Source organism: Diadema antillarum, unplaced genomic scaffold (genome assembly GCF_040938485.1).
Source record: "Diadema antillarum isolate AM-2024a unplaced genomic scaffold, OU_Dant_1.0 scf00000054, whole genome shotgun sequence".
Lineage (NCBI taxonomy): Eukaryota > Metazoa > Echinodermata > Echinoidea > Diadematoida > Diadematidae > Diadema > Diadema antillarum.
Genome location: NW_027270943.1, coordinates 1,490,359 through 1,509,017, shown reverse-complemented (window position 1 = coordinate 1,509,017; position 18,659 = coordinate 1,490,359). Strand labels below are relative to the sequence as shown.

The 18,659-nt window shown below is 38.0% G+C and overlaps 1 protein-coding gene across 1 annotated transcript in view; it reads right to left on the bottom strand.

Annotated features, from left to right (window-relative positions):
• Positions 1–18,659, bottom strand: part of LOC139715730 (uncharacterized) — a 96,075-nt gene that overhangs the window by 43,043 nt on the left and 34,373 nt on the right. The window contains exons 17-20 of the mRNA XM_071627279.1: positions 8,776–9,069; positions 6,552–6,812; positions 4,894–5,028; positions 3,885–4,034 (exon numbers count right to left, since the gene is read on the bottom strand). Coding sequence (XP_071483380.1) covers positions 3,885–4,034; positions 4,894–5,028; positions 6,552–6,812; positions 8,776–9,069 — 840 coding nt within the window. The remainder of the gene's footprint in view (positions 1–3,884; positions 4,035–4,893; positions 5,029–6,551; positions 6,813–8,775; positions 9,070–18,659) is intronic.

The following is an 18,659-nucleotide window of genomic DNA, read 5'->3' as shown; positions in this document are numbered from 1 at the left end:
TAGAAGAGAGGAGGAAAGAACAGAAAAAGAAGACAGCTATTATTTGTATGAAGATGAATACAAGACTCACTACATCTTTGGTGGAAAACAATAGCCAGGCATGCGTGCCGTTGGCAGAAATCTTGACATATACATATGTAGCTTAAATTTGTACACATGACAAAAATAGGACTTTTCCATTATAAGCATTCTCATTGCAATTCATCACTGAAAATCCCATGTGAAATTAGAATAATTGCTGTCAAGTCTGAAATTTGTATCTGCCAAAAAAAATTCCAAGAGCTTGAGGTCACCAGGCTCTTATTAAATATTGTAATTCTTACTGTTGGCCAGAATCGCCTTGATGTAATTTTTCCTCATTTTTTGTTCCTTTCCCCCCTTTAATTAATGTCTTGTGTCTGTTCCTTTCTCTCTCTGTGTCCTATGATATCTTGTTCTGTGTTTGCTTTGTCTCTTCTTGTTTTTATGTATGTGCATCACATGTGTACACTTATCTTGACATTTCTACATTGCAAATATCCTGAGGAGATTATGAAGCTGAATACGCAGTGCACATATTTACAACGTGCCATTCATTATTACATGAAAGCATCAAAGCTACTGCTGTTTACAAGTTTCTGTACAGTTGTAACACTTACTCACAAGTATAATGCTGCTGTAAATCAGCTTTTAAAAGTTTTTTTTTTACACAGTTTTATGTACTACATAAGTGGAAAATGTAGAAAACTGACTTGAGAAGGACAAAAACTAGTCTGCCAAAACTGTTACAAACTGATACTTGAAGTTACAATAATCTTATGCTTCTAAAGTTGAATGCCCAAACACATTAAACCACCAAATCCATTACCCAAAAATAATCTTCCAAGTCTAATGGAAATTCATCCTCTGGGCAATTCCACGGTAACTAGGACACAGGTGCCAAAAATTCAAAATGATATTTGTTTCAAACACCATACATTTTCAGACAGTACTTGAGTTGAAGTTTTAAGAATCATTATGTTTTTCAATAAAAGCGGCCATTTTGATTTTCAAAATGGCTGCCAAAATATGCCTGTAACTCAATGGTGAAAAGAGTGTATTGTTGCATAACTTACTCTCTGTATATCCACTTTATTAGTACCCTAAACAACAATCTTTCATATGTATGCAGTTACCAGAGAAGTCTTTTACCACACGATAGAAAAAAAAGCTGGTAGCTTTAAAGAATTTGATAAAAACTGTTAATTACTTTGATAATGATGGATGTAACGTCAGTTACCAAAAACAAGGGATTTTTAAGTTCATTCATCAAAGGAAGTGAGCTGTATGATGTAACTTGGGATTTCTAATGTATGCCCATATGCCTTTATTTTAATACCAGAAATAAGGATACTTGGCATACTGGAGAGTCAAAATGAACACTACAAAATGTGTAACGTCAGTTACTGAAACGTCATACACGAGTATGTAACGTCAGTTACCATGACAGTAATTATAACTGAGGCAAATTTTTTTACTTTTGGCCATTTCAATACATCTGGGAAGTCAACTTACAACAAAGAGCAGCAATCCCTTTCATATGAAATGATGTCATTACCATGGTATGTCCATGGAAATTTTTTTTAATATTTTATTTTATTTCTAAATTCATTTATTCATTCATTTACCATGATTATCTTTTTTTTTGGGGGGGGGTGGGGCTTGAGCTTTCGATTTTTGATTCAGCACAAGTTTAAGGTTAAATCATCTGGAAGTTTAGTTTGCCACATGCAGTATACGCACTCAGATTAGTACATTCCCAGTCCTACGGGATGATAAAGCTACCAAAGTTTGTAGGCCTAATCAGTGACATGATTCCCTGTTAACCACATTTTCTACAAAAAAAAAAAAAAACTTCTGCACAGCTGTATAGCAACAGTTTAACAATCTCCACCAATTTTTGCTTTTGCTGGCATTTTTCTTTTTTTTTTCAGGAAGCTTAGTCAAGTTTCTACCTCAAGGCAAATGCACAAACAGATATTTCATCTCTTGCACTTAAATGTGTGGTGTAGTTAACATGGCTCATCTTGTATTATGGTACGTAAGGCATGTACTCATTATTGTTTGAAACTTAACACTGATGTTGCTCAAAGTGAGAGAGGATTCTATAGGGTTTAAAAAATATTGTTCATACAGTGTGTATTTGTTGATTACTTTATTCTATTCATGCAGGGACATTTTGTAATACAACACATGATAATTATGAACAGGAAGAGTCTTTTATATTGATTTTAGTATTCTTTCGTTGCAAAGTCCGATTTCTTGGTATCTCGAATGTATTTGCAAGCCGTGATTTATCAGTGAAAAGGAAAAGAAAAACAGTTAAATTACTTCAAGCTAGGAATAAAACAATAACGCTCTTTTGACCAAAAAAGCATTTATTTTTCTTCTTCACAGAGAAATATTAAAAGTGCGACACTTTTCATTCAAATCAATTGATGATGGAGATCATCAGGAGTAAAATAAAGAAAAGAAGGAAAAATATATCACAATAGATTTCATACATATTTATGTATATTTATGAGTTGATACATGTTTTTTCCCCCATGACCTGGAAGATAATTTGATATTTTTTTCAAGCACAAAAATATCCATGTTTTGTGTAGTACTACAAGGTATTATGGGTGGAGCACTCTATGTACAATTTGTAGATAAAAACTTTCCTGTTCATAAAAAAACAAACAAACAAACAAAAAAAGCCCTTAGCCACGTCAATATATTTATACTTGGAACTGCTTAATCTATTAATGGCTCTGTGTAATCATAAATGTTGAATAAAAATTAAATCTTCAGACAAATGTCAAGAAATATCCTCTTGTGCATTTACATTATTTTTGCCCAACTGTGCTATGGCATGGGGGGGGGGGGGTGCCCCCTATAAGGGCCCACCCAATATTATTTGTGTCTTTAGATTTTGTTTTAATTTGTTGCTGTAGTTGCCTGGGATTGTCACTGGTACATTGTAGCAGTATAATAACATGTTAAATAGATTAGTTCTCTGTAAACCCCACAGCAAAGTATGTGTAACGTCAGTTACGTAACGTCAGTTACTGACATGTTTACCTTTAAGTTTTCATAGAACACGAAGAAAATGGAATACTGTTTCATTTCATTGTGTATTTATGACTGATAAACCAAGGTATGACTCCATATCAACCAAATCATTCTGAATGGTCAGAATTATGAAATATCACATAGCTATTCCCAATCATGATTTTGCATGTGTAAACCCTATGGCAAATGTAAGCGTAACGTCAGTTACGTAACGTCAGTTACCGTAATGCCTTCACTGAAATTGGCGTGGTGCTAAAAGGAAATATCTAAAGTGCACATTATTTTGCACACCTGTTCCTAAGAACCTAGGTGTATTGCCATATTAAACACATAAAGGCTAAAAGTCAGGGACATGAGATATTTCCATTTTCATCTACACCATAATTTCCCATGTCCTTTTTCCGTAACGTCAGTTACCGACACATTTTCACTTGCTATGTGATAAGAAATGCAGTTTGAGAGAAAAACTTTCCACCTATTTCTTCATTCTCATGAACTTATTCATCAATGCTAATTGCAAGCCCAAGGTGCTTTCATTCACATAACTACAAGGTAAACAATTTCATGAAAATCCTTACGTGTAACGTCAGTTACCGTGGAATTGCCCCTCTGCAGCTTCCTGTGGGTTCTGTCCTCCGGGACCAAATATACTTGTTTAACCTACAGAGCATCCGCAAAGGGGAATAGCAGATTTCACTGACAGTGCTCGGAGCTGACAACAGATCTCTTCATCTACTGGAAAGTGAACCTTGTACCAACAATTGCGGGGCAACAACAAAATCCCACTGTCTATTGACTGCACAAGCACTTACTTAGCTCACATGTTGGTCCAGTAAAACCAGCTAAGCAGCTGCAGCCGAACGGATCAGGAAGGCATACGTGGCTTCCAGCACACTGGCTGAGTGCTTGGCCCGGTTCACATGTAAAACGACAGTCCCAGCCATACTTTGATTCCCCACAGCCTGAGAAGAGGGGAAACATAGCTATCAAATAACTTGTGTGGTGTAGCATCCTGGTACAAATAGCTCAAACAGCACCACGATTGTTCATATTGTTGGATCAAAATGCACCCAACAAAATTTATTGAATGTCACAACAAAATATACATTGTACTTGTTATGGATCCCAAAAATGTCCTTCCAAGATAAGGAAAATATTGATGTACAATTGTACTTTAATAGCCCTGATAATGAAGCCCCTAGTTGCATTTCTGGGCCCCGTTTTACCAAAAGATAAAATCGATTTTATATTTCCTTACCACACAGTTTGCCACAGACTTACAGTTGAAATCAGCTTTATAATTAATTTTAAGTCTTCATAAACAGGGCCCTGAACCACCAGTGCTTAAATCTCACAAATACACTCATAATCTGTGCAGTATCAAACACACTCTTCTTTTACAAATCCTAACATGCAAATCAAAAATAACACTGGGAACCAAGCATTTGTCTGTACAGCTCCTAAATTGTGGAATCACTCATCATTTCAAGTCATGAAATCCTCAACTGTAGCGGTCTTTAAATCAAGACTTAAGACTCTCTTTTTTTTTGTTATTTCACTGTGCATAATTGTCAAGCATACCATCAGAAGCTTTTGCAGCAAAAGAAAAGATAAAATAAAATAACAAGAAATTAAACAATAAAAAAATTTACATAGGCTTTGTCCTTTACAAATCGATATTGACTGATTGATTGATTGAAGATGATGCTGGCAGAATGATGCACCTAATTAAGATTTACAGTCACAAAATGCAAACATACAGACATACAGTAACACTGATGTGTAAACTCACTTTTAACAAATAATATATTAAACACATACCTGTCAGACAGTTTTCTCCATCAAAGCCTGGAGCACACAAACATTCCCCTGTAGTATCACTGCACACTCCTCCATTGTAGCAGTTATCACACACATTTTGGCAATCTGGCGGACCCCAGTAGCCTGCTGGACAACCTTCAGGAGATAAGGTCAACCAAACAAAGTTCTTTAATTTCAGAATCATTTTCATTTCATAATGCGTATTGTATTCTGTGTCAAACAGTTCAAAAAGTACCCCATATATGCAGAACAGTTACATTGTAAGTGAAATCATTCTTTACAAAAGTTACTTTGCCACATAACTTTGTTTCTGAAATGTTTACCATAAATTTGTGAAATCCTGCAGTTGTTGTGAACCTGTGGGATTATGACTGTTTTGTCTTGTTTCCCTTTTGGGCACAAATGACATTACATTTGTACATTAAGGATTTTGTAAAATCCATACCACATTACATAATGTCTAAATAGATCCTTGTCATTTGACTGGTTGTTAGACATTGATCATTTGTCTCATTTATTTTACCATGACATCATCATCTGTGCTCCATTTACCCTGCAATTTTGGATCCATACGATTTGCTCCATTGCACGCATGCCAAGAGTCTAGCACACTACACGTGCTGAAACGCTTGCAATTGCAGTGTGTGTATGCGACAGTGTGCTAGCTTTAAAGCGCTCAGTGAGTGAGCACTCTATCGATCTCAGATTCTCTCTTGTTTATTATTTGATAAAACATAAAATCACAGGATTTATTTTAGGCGTTGTATAAAACAAATGTTTTTCTTTCATGGAATGGAGAGAACATTTCATTCGGTGAAACATGAAATCTTTGATCCATCCAACTCGGCTGCGCCTCGTGGAATGGATCATTTCATCTTTCACCTCATGAAATATTCTGTACATTGCACTCATAAACATTCATTATTTGTATACTATATTATGTTCAATTTGTGTCAAAGAATGTATCCACTCTCTGTACTTGGTAACCTTCTCTCTTTTCTGGATCCTACAGCTTCTTAGTTTCCTTTCAGGTACATTCCATCATGTCTTTCTTGCCCCCTTTTTTCACTTTATTATCAAAGGACATTGAAAGAAATTAGTTACAGCAGTACAATGCATTATAATTCCACTGTAATTGTATCACATCCTGGTAACATGAAGTCTTAATTGAATGTTCACAACATATAACAAACATTTTTCTCACTTGTTTCTTGAGAAAATGGTAAACAGTAATTTGAAAGTGTAACTGGAAAAAAAAAATCAGATTGGCTGAATATACATTGTAAAAGCATACCTTGTAATGTGTACGACTTTTAAAAAGACAACATTTTTCACATTAGAATACATATTCTCAACTGATGGTTGATTTTAAATAACCAATTTTTTTTTTGTGTGATGACTCCTACTCCAGTGTTTTAACATCAAAACACATCAAGAAAATGTTTACTGGCTGAGCTCAGAGTAATGAATGTTTCCTTTAAATCTCATGCATACATCAGAGTATAACATAAAAGAGAGAACATAATCATCCTCCATCAGCCATCAGATGGGAGATGACTACCAGTGAAGTGCATATTTAACACAAAAGTATGGTGAAGAGGACAATGTAACACACACACATGTACACACACACACACACACACATAAACTAATCTCACCCCGCACAATCAATTTGATCAGACTGTACTTCAGCTCAGCCCTCTTTCCTTGCTCGAAAGTGCCGTATATGCCTGCATCACTCATTGTTACACCAGGTAGCGTGTAAGACAGCCCCCCACTTTGGACATTGGTGAAGGTAGAGAAGCGCTCCCATTCAACCAGGTTAGGGTCTATAGCAGCTGCATTAACCACAGAGAGTGTGATAGTCTCACCAACATTAGCTCTAACAGTTACTCTTCCCCCTACCGGCATGAAATCCCCTGTCAAATGGAAAGAACATAAGAAAATACAAAAAAAGACATGCAATTAATAATTAATGATGGGAATTGTATATCAAGGAAGACAAGCAATGTATCATAATACATTACATGTGGTCATACTATGGGGCCATGTAGTAATTCCTTTCATAATGTGTGTATTTTGAAATGCTATAGACAAATTCTAAATATTGACTACGGGTATATAATGCATACAACATAGACAGTGTAACCTCTATCTAATAGCTACACGGGTCGCCATTCTACAGTAGTTAACACATGACAACCGATCGTTAACATGAGAATGCCACTATCATGCATTAAAGGGAAGCAGTCCTGAGATTTTCACTGTACTGATAATTAAGAAGAGTAAAAAATATATAACCTTTCACCAATTTATACGCGTGGACATCAAAAATTGTCTCCGTACGCGATTTTTAAAAAATAATTCCTGCAAGCGATCGTGTAAGAGCCTGCCAAAAGGTGCAACGTCATTGATGCCCTACTCTCAAGTTGACAGCCGTGCCTCAGAAAACCAATTTAAGTGTTCAAAATGATCATATCTGATTTTTTCATAAAATGTGACAATATGTGGTTTTATTAAATTTCAAACAAAATATTTCAAGCTTATGTATACATACAATTAATATAAAAATAAATAGTAAACATGTATTTATAAATAACTAGGGATGACGAGCAGAACACCGCTGCAAAGAGTTGTGCATCGATGACGTATGACTCTCCGCCAAGACTTGCTCATTTGCAGAGTCACACTTTTTTAGTCAAACCGAAATGTACGAGCTTATTTGGTGATTTGAAAGTTTGTTTTTGATGACAGTACAAATGTAGTTCATTGGAGGTACCAACAACAACATATTTTTTTAAATTTCGTGAGGACTGCGTCCCTTTAACCCTTTATGTGCCACGTTCGCGCGTCTGACTCAGTTGACGGCGTGCCAACTTTGCATATTCTGCTCAAACGCACAAACCCGCCTCAACCAATCGATAAATTGCCAAATGCCGCAGTACAATAACAGCGTTTGTCGGGCTTCTGTTCCTCTTACATATACAGCTGTAGCTTGCATTTTATTTTGTGATAGACTAACAAGTGGCATTCCCTACTGGATTTGCATGTAAATTCTCAGTTTCTGTCACTTTTTGTGTGCAAAAGTTTTGCCTCTACAATAATTTAGCTACTAGTCATTTAAAAGAAAAACAATCATAGATCGTCATACAGGATACATCAAAGCTAAACTTCGGCATTTTCTCTTCAACTTTACTCAATATATAATGTCCAGCTTAACAGAAATCTAGAGAAGTGACATATTAAAAACACAGAATGTTTTCTCAAAGAATAACAACGTTGGTGTCTCAGAATAATGTGGCACACAGGGGGTTTCCATCATGGCACATAAAGAGTTAATGAACTGCATTGGGCACTGACATTAGTGATTCAACATTTGTAGAATAGAATGCTCTGCATTAACTGCGACAGCCGCCACACGCAGTGTGGCGGCTGCGCCGTGCTCCCATAAAAGATCTTCATGTTGAACAAACGGGTGCCTTTGCGGCGCTATATTTCCTTAATTTTTCAACAGAAACTAAGTAGGAATACTTACATGGGTCGATGAAACCTAAATGACTATCATCGGCGACTGTTTGATGCATTTCATTGCTTGTGATGCACAAAATGATGTCTTATAAGCAGCTCACCGATGTTCACAGAATTCACAATCACTTGCACAAGCGCACAGAATACTTAGGAACTAACATAAGCGAAACTGCGGGGAAGCCGCCAGGACCGCACCTGGCGGCGCGGTCTCCGGGGCTAGCTCTGCATCAAATAATATGTATTGAACACTTACTGATGCATACAGAAACTTGTGCATATTTTTCCCCCTACATTTACAGTGTACTTTACTGTATTTCAAAGAATCTAATAAAATTAAGTTCACAGCAAGCTTACCATCAGCAGGGAGGATGAAAACAGTGGCTGATTGAAGCTGACTATTGATGGTGGTAAAGCCTCTGAAAGCCCCAACAGACATAATACTGACAGGCAGCTGCCAGTTTGATGTTGAGGCGTTGAATGTGCTGCCAGGTGGGTTCAGTATTGAATCTGTGGCAGGATCTATTCCTAGCCTGACTTCTCGAGCCACAGAGTTACCTCCACCAGAATTGACCAGGAATGCATACCTGGCCCCGATCTCACCTCCGCCATACGGTGTTGCCGTGACTCCAAAAATTGCAAAACTTTCACCTGGATGATGAAAAGGACAGTGAAAAATCAATGAATGGCAGTAGTAGTACTCGTACTAGCATGACTAGACTAGATGTAGACAGTCTAACGTTAGCTATTTTAGTAAACTTTATCTAATAATCTAAATTACTAGACTATAATACTAACGGGGGGGGGGGCGGTAACGTTACTTATTTGGCCACTTATTTTAGTAGGAGAAAAGGAAGACAAATATTGCTTCTTCGGAAAATTGAATTTTCTGTGGACTAGAAACATATTCGAGATCTAATGTTGATAATGCATCGTAAAGACCAGCTATGTACACTACCACCATGTACATGATTTAGGGCATGATCACAGCTACAAAATCACAGTGTTTTTGTCTGACACATTCAATTGTCAGTTTCCCAACACTAATCACAACGTGTAGGACTAACACAACAATGGTCTGTCTCTTTGAACAAAATAAACTCGCGTTTACAACCATCACATCGTCAGGAATGCTACGTAACTAATCGTGAATAATCTGTACAATATGCATTAAAAGTTTACACCATTATTACCGATTGTTGTCGCCGATAAGCTGAAAACTAATATTGAAAATACCACCCGGAAATCAAGTCTCACTCGCAACACTGCCATGGTTCGCTCTACACAGCTGCTGCTCTTCTGTACCTGCACTGTGCACTATTTCTACGTCTTGCGTGTGTGTGTGTGTGTGTGTGTGTGTGTACGTGTGTGTGCATTCATTTCCTGTATTTACGATTGCGATACAGTTCGATCGATACATTTCGACATTGATCAGGCTGCGGCATCATCGGCAGCGCAGCAAAGGTAGGTGTGATTTTGTGTTTTGTGCCCCCTACCCCCCTCTCAGGTGATTATCTGTACCGCATGCACTTTCCCGATTTTTCGGGAAAAGGGTACGCCCCACTTTTTCCGGGCTCAGCTCGGGACTAAAAATCCCTGAAAATTCCTTAAAGGGACTGTGTGTCTACAGTACTGGTTGAGGTGAGGATTCAGGTTTGATATAGCGAAAACTTTGAGCAAAGAAAATGGGTTTTCATCGGGATTCGAACCCGAGACCTCCGGATTAGTTAGACCGGTGCTCTACCGACTGAGCTATTGAAAGCCCTAGATCGGTGTCCGTCCCAAACCCTTAACTCTCTTTGCTCGTGTGGTCAGAAGCTATAGTGTGTGTATGTGTGCCACACACACACACACACACACACACACACACACACACACACACACATTAACCTGACATAAACCCAAAGGATGTAAGGGTGCTCAAAGTTTTCACTATTTATTATTTGTTTCTGGTCAGTTTTCCCTTCCTTGTTTCAAAATATATTACAAAAAGCTGCATCGCTTCGGCGATCCCTCACATTTATTCCAAAGTTGATTTACATCCTTTGGGTTTATGTTAGGTTAATGTGTGTGTGTGTGTGTGTGTGTGTGTGTGTGTGTGTGTGTGGCACACATACACACACTATAGCTTCTGACCACACGAGCAAAGAGAGTTTCAAGGGTTTGGGACGGACCCAAAGTTGATTTACATCCTTTGGGTTTATGTTGGGTTAATGTGTGTGTGTGTGTGTGTGTGTGTGTGTGAGTGTGTGTGTGTGTGTGTGTGTGTGTGGCACACATACACACACTATAGCTTCTGACCATACGAGCAAAGAGAGTTTCAAGGGTTTGGGACGGACACCGATCTAGGGCATCAATAGCTCAGTCGGTATAGAGCACCGGTCTAGTAATCCGGAGGTCTCGGGTTCGAATCTCGATGAAAACCCATTTTCTTTGCTCAAAGTTTTCGCTATTTATTATTTGTTTCTGGTCAGTTTTCCCTTCTTTGTTTCATTACATATATATATACATATGTGTATACGTATATGTATATATATATATATATATATATATATATATATATACATGATTATGCATATTTTTTGTGAGATAATGATAAACCTCTTATGAAATACGAAAGAGCATGTAGTTTCAAAAAGGATTTAACGTGAATGAAACGTGAAATGAAACGTGATGAAAATTATCCTTGAAATGACTGAGATTTCAAAAAAAAAGTGATCCTAAAATCGCCACAGGCCACGACTTTTATTAGGATCTTTTTGTTTTCCTAGTTTTTAGATATCTCAGTCTTTTCAAAACCGATTTTCATCACATAAACTTTTGATTCCCCTTAGAATTGTAAGCTCTTTAACATTTCGTGTAGGGGTGGTTTATATCTCGCAAAACGTTACAAGCTGAATCCTCACCTCAACCAATATTTTACAGTCCCTTTAAAATAGTTTTTTTTGTTTGTTTGAAATCATTTTTCCCTCGAAATATTAGCTGACCAGCTGACCTTTCTTTTCATAGACCATTTCGCTACATGCGTGGCACGTAGCCTGACGATACGTCGTGCTACGAATAAGTACATGACAGACGACTCTTGGGCGCTTCCGCACTTTTCCTTCACATAGGGGAAAATTTTGTTAGCTTCCCTGAAAAAAAAAGAAGAAAAAAGTGATAGGGGGCAATTCTGCTGCCTCCCTTCCAAAACATATGGGGGGGGGGGGTGGTGGTAATTTTGATGGCTCCCCTTCCAAAAGCCCGTGATATGGGGTCAAAATCCTAACCCATTTCCCTCCGTTAAGGGGCAGGCATCCAGATTTTTTATTTATTTATTTTATTTATTTATAAAGTCTTCTTTAAAAGCAGGGTAGTCCCATTCAGTGCCACAAAGGCCTGCTTTACAAGGGAGCCCTGCGTTGATGATACATTACATTACATGTGCACACAATAAAAAAAACAAGAACTCTATAGGAACAAGCATATATGGTTGACCATTTGAGTGGGGGGGGGGGGTCATGAGAGTATGAATGCTTGATTTCCTCATCCTGCATAGTATAGGTAAACATAATCTATGTGTAAAAAAATTTAATAGAGAGCCTCACTGATCTCAATAGGAAGAAGGTATAGAGAAAAGATCTGTGGAGAGCAGCCATTAGAGCAGTCATTATTAAACCACCCTGACATTCCCATGGCACTTTACAAGGCATTTGGCATGGTAAAAAAAAAATCGGCTTCTCGTCTTTGCAAATTGCTTGTCTCCTTTTTATCGATTTTTTTAATGTTATACTTAATTTTATAGTGTTTTATAGACTAGGGCTGGAGGTGCCGCCGATGTAGAATCTATTACGGAGCTCTCATTTTCTGTTGCTGCCGAGTTGTATATATACAGATTTCAATAATTTGTGTTTTTAGGCCGCGTATTGATCAGGAATTTTTCCAGTGTTAATGATTAGTGACTGTTCCTATAAATTCAAGATCTTTGTAAATACATTTAAATGCTCAGATTATCTTTTTCGTTTCTTGATCGGATTCTTTTTTGACAATCCTGCAACTGAATAAATATACTATAAATACCATGCACATTTACATAATCATACAATGAAACACTGCATGTCATAAGCTTTTGAAGTTCACACTTGCTCCTTTGTGGCATGGATCAAAGGAAAGGTTATCTTGCACAATCTCTCACCATTTGCACTACTTATAAGTTCTCCTCCTCTATTTACCTTTCTTTGTTAATCTTATTTGTCTCTCATTATTTTATCCCATAATATCACGCACATTCACTCTCAGACCACACCCATGTCACTCTATGAGTTTCAAGCCATCCTATGAGTTTCAGTTCAATTCCATTCAATTCCATTCAATTCCATTCAATTCAATCCAATTCAATTCAATTCAATTCACTTATTCAATTCTCATTCCCCCCAAACAAAATATTCGTTTAAGACGATCCTCTCTGTAGCATCTTTCGATGCCGTCAGTGGTGGTCTTCATTAGTCAGACGGATGAAAAAGTCAACACGCAATTTGAAAATACAGATCATCAAATTTATTTCTTGGTTAACTTGTTTTTTCTTTCAATGCACACATACCGCAAAGAGACACGCACTGCATGTATCCCTGGTATACTTTCTAATATAAACAAATCCATATCTTACACCTTCTGTTATATAGTCAAACCATAATCCCGAAGAAACACATGTTGCACAACATAATTATAACGGCTCACAGAGTAAATAAAAATTGGTGTGTTGCTTGGAAAAGAAATAACAAGTGGGTTCATACCACGGCCATATACACTGTAACTGGTTTTTTCTATACGAAGAGGTGCATAAATAGGCGCCCACACCGGTACATTTGCAATACATCTATCTATGGAGGTCCTCTCAATTCCATTTTTCTTTGCGCTATTACTAAAAAAATAGGATGATTTCGACCTCAAATAAAGATGGCTTTCTAAATATTTTAGGAAGCAGTAAAACAAAATTATACAGGTTTAATACCTGCAATTAGACATATGCCATAATGATAGGCAACCTAATATACTCGCTGTGTAGGCCCATTATTATATGCTTGAAGGATGCTGCATGCATAAATATGATATTCATTAGATCTCAAATACCATGGTGTAATCAAAAGAAAACTAGAAATGTCGCTACAGCGACTGGTTATACCCCCGCCAAACAACATTTCATAAGCTTTGGTCAAAACAACATTTCATAAGCTTTGGTCAAAAAACTGAGGAAGTAGTTAAATCCGCAAGATCTTTCCTTGATCTTCTGCCATTAATATGCCGTTACCATGGCAACGTACTTTCGGGTACTGTCGAAAAATGCGTCTCGCACATCTACAACCAAAGGCACACATCTGTACCAAGTTTCATGGAAATTGGGCAAAAACTGACGAAGTAGTTTGCAACACAAAATTTTCCATCATTTTGGCTCATAATATGTGAGCTGTTACCATGGCAACATACTTTTTGTCACTGTCAAGAAATGTGTCATGCTGACCTATATCCTAAGACAAACATTCAATATGAATTCCATGAGAATTGGAAGAACACTGATGAAGCAGTTTTGCCATGAAGCATTTTGCCCTATATTTTACCAATAACATGCCGTTACCATGGCAACGCACTTTTTGCCACTGCGGAAATATGTGTCTTGCACATTAACATATTCAGATGAACATCTGTACCTAATTTCATAAAAATTGATCAAAAACTGTGGGAGGAGTTCGCGACGCAAGATTTGTACCCATTTTTGCCCATAATATGCCGTTACCATGGCAACGTACTTTTGGGTACTGTCAAAAAATACGTCTTGCACATCTACAACCCAAGGCACACATCTGTGCCAAGTTTTATGGGAATCGGTTGAAAACTGAGGAAGTAGTTCGCGACGCAAGATTTGCAACGGACCGACCGCCCGACCGCCCGACCGACCGCCCGACCGACCGCCCGACCGCCCGACCGCCCGACCGTCCGCTGATTCCTATATACCCCCTTCAAACTTCGTTTGGCGGGGGTATAAAAAATAAAGCAATAAAGTAATAGAAAGTTGCTTTATAGTAAGGGAGCATTCTTGTCCCCATAGCATAATCATGCACCTTGTTCAACAGCTAGAGATCCCTTGTAATCAGATTGTACTCATTGCGTCTTGTTTATTATATGGATTCGCCTCTCAGCATTATTAGCCCTTTACCATTTCACTTGAATCAGTGACTTTACATCTGCATAAGTTGTACGGAAATGGCTCTGTCCTTAATCTTTATTGAACAGACAGGTTTAACATTGTATGCAAATTCTGTGTACTCTCTTCACACACTTCCTCCGTAGCGACTAGAAGCTATCTTAAACTTGCCACAACCGAGGAAAGTAATGCGTAGGTTAATAGATAGAGAAACGTAGGCGCAGTAACTCTTTAAGCAATTAACCACAGGACACTGCCAGCCTGCTGAAGGAATTATATTAAAAAATACAACTTTTTTGCCGCCCACTACCCCGTTTCCTCGAGAACATTTTGGATAAAAAGCGATTTTACAACTAATATTACGTTTCCAAAGAAATATACTCTTTGACACAGGACCTCATAATCCATGACGCGATAATTACAGATAAGTATACCATAATACGTATAATGTGTTGAAAAGGTCTTTTCTGAGTACGACAAGTGTATATCAATATCGAGTACATTAGGTCGAAATTAACGATTTCAAGAAATAATCTGTCATTTTGCGGAAGTATTCACTTTTGCCATCCTTTGAGAAAATTAATGTGCCCAGTCAAGATTTACAGTGACGCGGAATATATATAATAAATGTGGACTTCCATCAGAATGCATATTTTGTTCTTTCCTTTCGAGACAGATTTTATTTTTAAGAGTGGTATTTGCAAATCATTTATTGGTGTCTAGAAAAGCAAGAGGAAAATGTACATTGTGGATCTTGCCATAGTAGCCTATGAAGTGACATATTTGACTGCACATATTACTTGTTTTACATAGTCATTCGTCGTTGACATGATTGATGTGTGACGTTTCCGCAAGAAAGTTCATCATCTGCCAGGCGTATAAAAGCTGACTATGGAAGACGCTTGGGCTTTGTAACGTACAAAGGGAACGAAAAAGACACTATACTTCTCGATGACAAGGTTTGTTTTTGTCTTTAAAGGAGCCTGAGATAATGTATTTCCCACTGAGCTATTACACAGCGTGTCCTGGGTCAGCAAGGACTTAACCTCGTCACCTGACCGAATGACGTGATAGTAAGGTGATATCGTTAGAAAGCGTAACCTTAACTCTACTAAAATATTAAACTTGATATTTGATTCCAATGGATATACAGCTCAGACTTGAGAAGTTGTTGAATTCTTTTTCCTAATAGTATTGAGGTCGGTTCCGTTCGTGCCTTGGATTGCGCGTTACAGTCACCTGCAGCAAACGATAAACACACCAACAAACAAGCAAAACAAATCAGAACACTAAATCAGACGACAGAAAACTACATGATTTCCTGTTGCAGATTTTGAAGTAAGAATTTTCTTATTATAGAATATAATACAGGTACAAAAGAGACCCGGGGTTAATCCGGGAGGTAAATTAACCCGAGTATCGCGAGTTCACGTTGCACACATTCTTAATAATAAAAATAATAAAAACAAGGTCTTATTTACCCAGATTAGCCTCTTCAGTGTTGCCACTGCTCTATATACCAGAGCGCCCTGCCATTATTGTTACCTTAGTGTTGCCAGGTACCAATTTATACACCTGGGTCGAGGGCTCTTGTCCAAGGACGTAATCACTTGGTGGGATTCGAACTCGGGTCCTCCGATCGGGAGTCGGGAGTTTTATCCGCTATGCCACAGCGCTCTACCATGAAACTTGAAAACTATTACCCAAGAAGAACAGGAGTAGTAAACACTGGGAGCTGTGGGGATCCTAAGAGGTTATGGTGTCCTTTTATATAGTCTGTCACACTGGCAATACAATACCTGATAAGTTTGTAGAAAGCTTACCATTCGAAAATAAAAATGTGAAAACTGGCTGTTAATTTGGTCCAAGCCTCAAGGGGAAACCCCTTAATCTGTCATGAACAAACTACACTCACTAATGTGCACTTCATTTACTAGGAGCAGTTCATGTTTTAAAGAGGATTTTTTTGTTAAAAATTTTCTTATTTGGGGGTTCTGGGCTCCCTGGGTACCCTTCGTATGGTACGAGTCCACATTAATTTGTACAAATAAGAGAATATTTAAAGAAAAAAAATAATTCTTCTTTAGAACCAGAAATGCTCCGAGTAAATACAAGGTACACTCGTGAGTGTACTTTCTTTTATTTCTGGAAGATTCAGGGAAGGCCCTTTGGGGCTTGGACCTGATTAACAGCCAGTTTTCACATTCTATCATCCAAGTAAGAATGTCTGCCATCAGTGCCATGTTTGGTAAGAATGTGACTATGCATTTTCTAGAAGAAGATGGAAATGTGAAAATTGGCCCCGGGCCTGAGGGTCCCCCCCCCCCCCCCCCCTGCTAAAACAAGCTTGCAACTACCTCTACAGTCACCGATGTTCTTCAATACCCATAGCACTAACAATAAACTTTATCACTTTTTTTTTCCTAGAGGAGGAAATTGTAAAATAATCTTTCGTTCAGGGCCTTTTGGGCCCCAAGGAGGTTATGGTGCTCATTTGAACAAATCAAGATCCAACCACACTAGGAAGGTTTTACCCGCCAAGTTTGGTGAACACGTGGAGAAAAGCCGTCACTTTTTCCCCTTTATTCTAAGCCTCAAATATAAAAACGTTTAACTACAACGTAGACACATGACCGACGACGGACGCAGGACGATGAATAATGGCAATAGTTCACTTGAGCCTCTGGCTCAGGTGAGCTAATAACGCGCAGTGATAGTCTGCTTCATCAATCAAACTAAAACTGTAAGTTCTTAAATTTACTCTGGTGGAGTAGAACAAACAAAATCAACATATTCATTCCATTTATCTTATCCTATCCCCCCCCCCCCCCATCAAAATGTAGCCCTCAGGACGGTAATCATTATTATTTTTTTTTCTGAGAGTGTCTCATTCCATTCGAACTAGCATGAACAAACATTCACATTCGACAGACACACACAAACACTGTCATGCATGCACACAGTTTGCACATCAAAGATTCATACATCTGAACGGAGGTATTTACCCGAGAAGAGTGCGAGGAAGCTTCGCTGCCGTCTGCCACATAGGGGACCATGAATCCTCGTCGTGTGTTCTCACGGGGCCGACGCTGTAATAAAACCAGACGAAGGGACTTGACTGTTTTGATACATGTTCATTCATTACTACATTGCTGGAAAGTTGAATGAAGTAACCAAAAACTCTGGACTTTCTACGTTATTATTGTACTAATCTTAAGCTCACGAAGTTGATGCTTAAAGATGAATTTCACAATAAAAAAAATCAACCTTTCGTAAACTTTTGCAACAGTCATGTTTGGACTCTCTTTCTCTGTCTAAATGTATGTGCATGTGTGTGTATTTGTGTTTGTTTGTATAACACTGTCATTGTTTTAGATAAGATTTCTATCTAATCAGTTCAAAGTTTTCTTTGACATTGATTGCTATGTCTTGTATAGTTTACATTATTTTGACAATTCATATGGAATGTCGTTGGATATAAATGCGAAGGATTGAAATAGAAAAAAAAAACGGAAATAATAAAAAAAAATTTTTCCAATATTAAACACCACTCAAAGTTGACCAAATCAATATCCCAACTCCAGCAATCCTTTGAAGACCCCCCTTTTAAATAATATTGATGAGTTTTCTCATCACAGAAAGTGCAAGATTGCAAGGAACCGGACAAACATAATCTTTACAAAAAATGACTTCATTAAATCTAAAGCGTGTAGGAGAGCTGGGTTTTTGAACACAATGAGAAAATTGTTTTAATCTCTTCAGAGTGGAGCCTCACCCTGTCATGGTAGGCATTTCTGACAATGCTTGACTCAGATCCAGCCACAGAGCGGTGATCTTGCTGGATGTGACGGATAGCCCTATGCATAGCAGCTTGGCGGCTGTCGAAGGACGACCGATCATCTCCGTCATCCATGAAGTGCGCGTGGAAAGCGCCACCGTCGGTTTGGAAAGGTACAAACTCCCTTACCCTTTTGGAGTTGAAGAACATCGAACGTGATAACAGCACAAGTGTTGAATGATGATTTATCCAAAATTGGGATTTTTTTTTTCAGATCAGTGAATG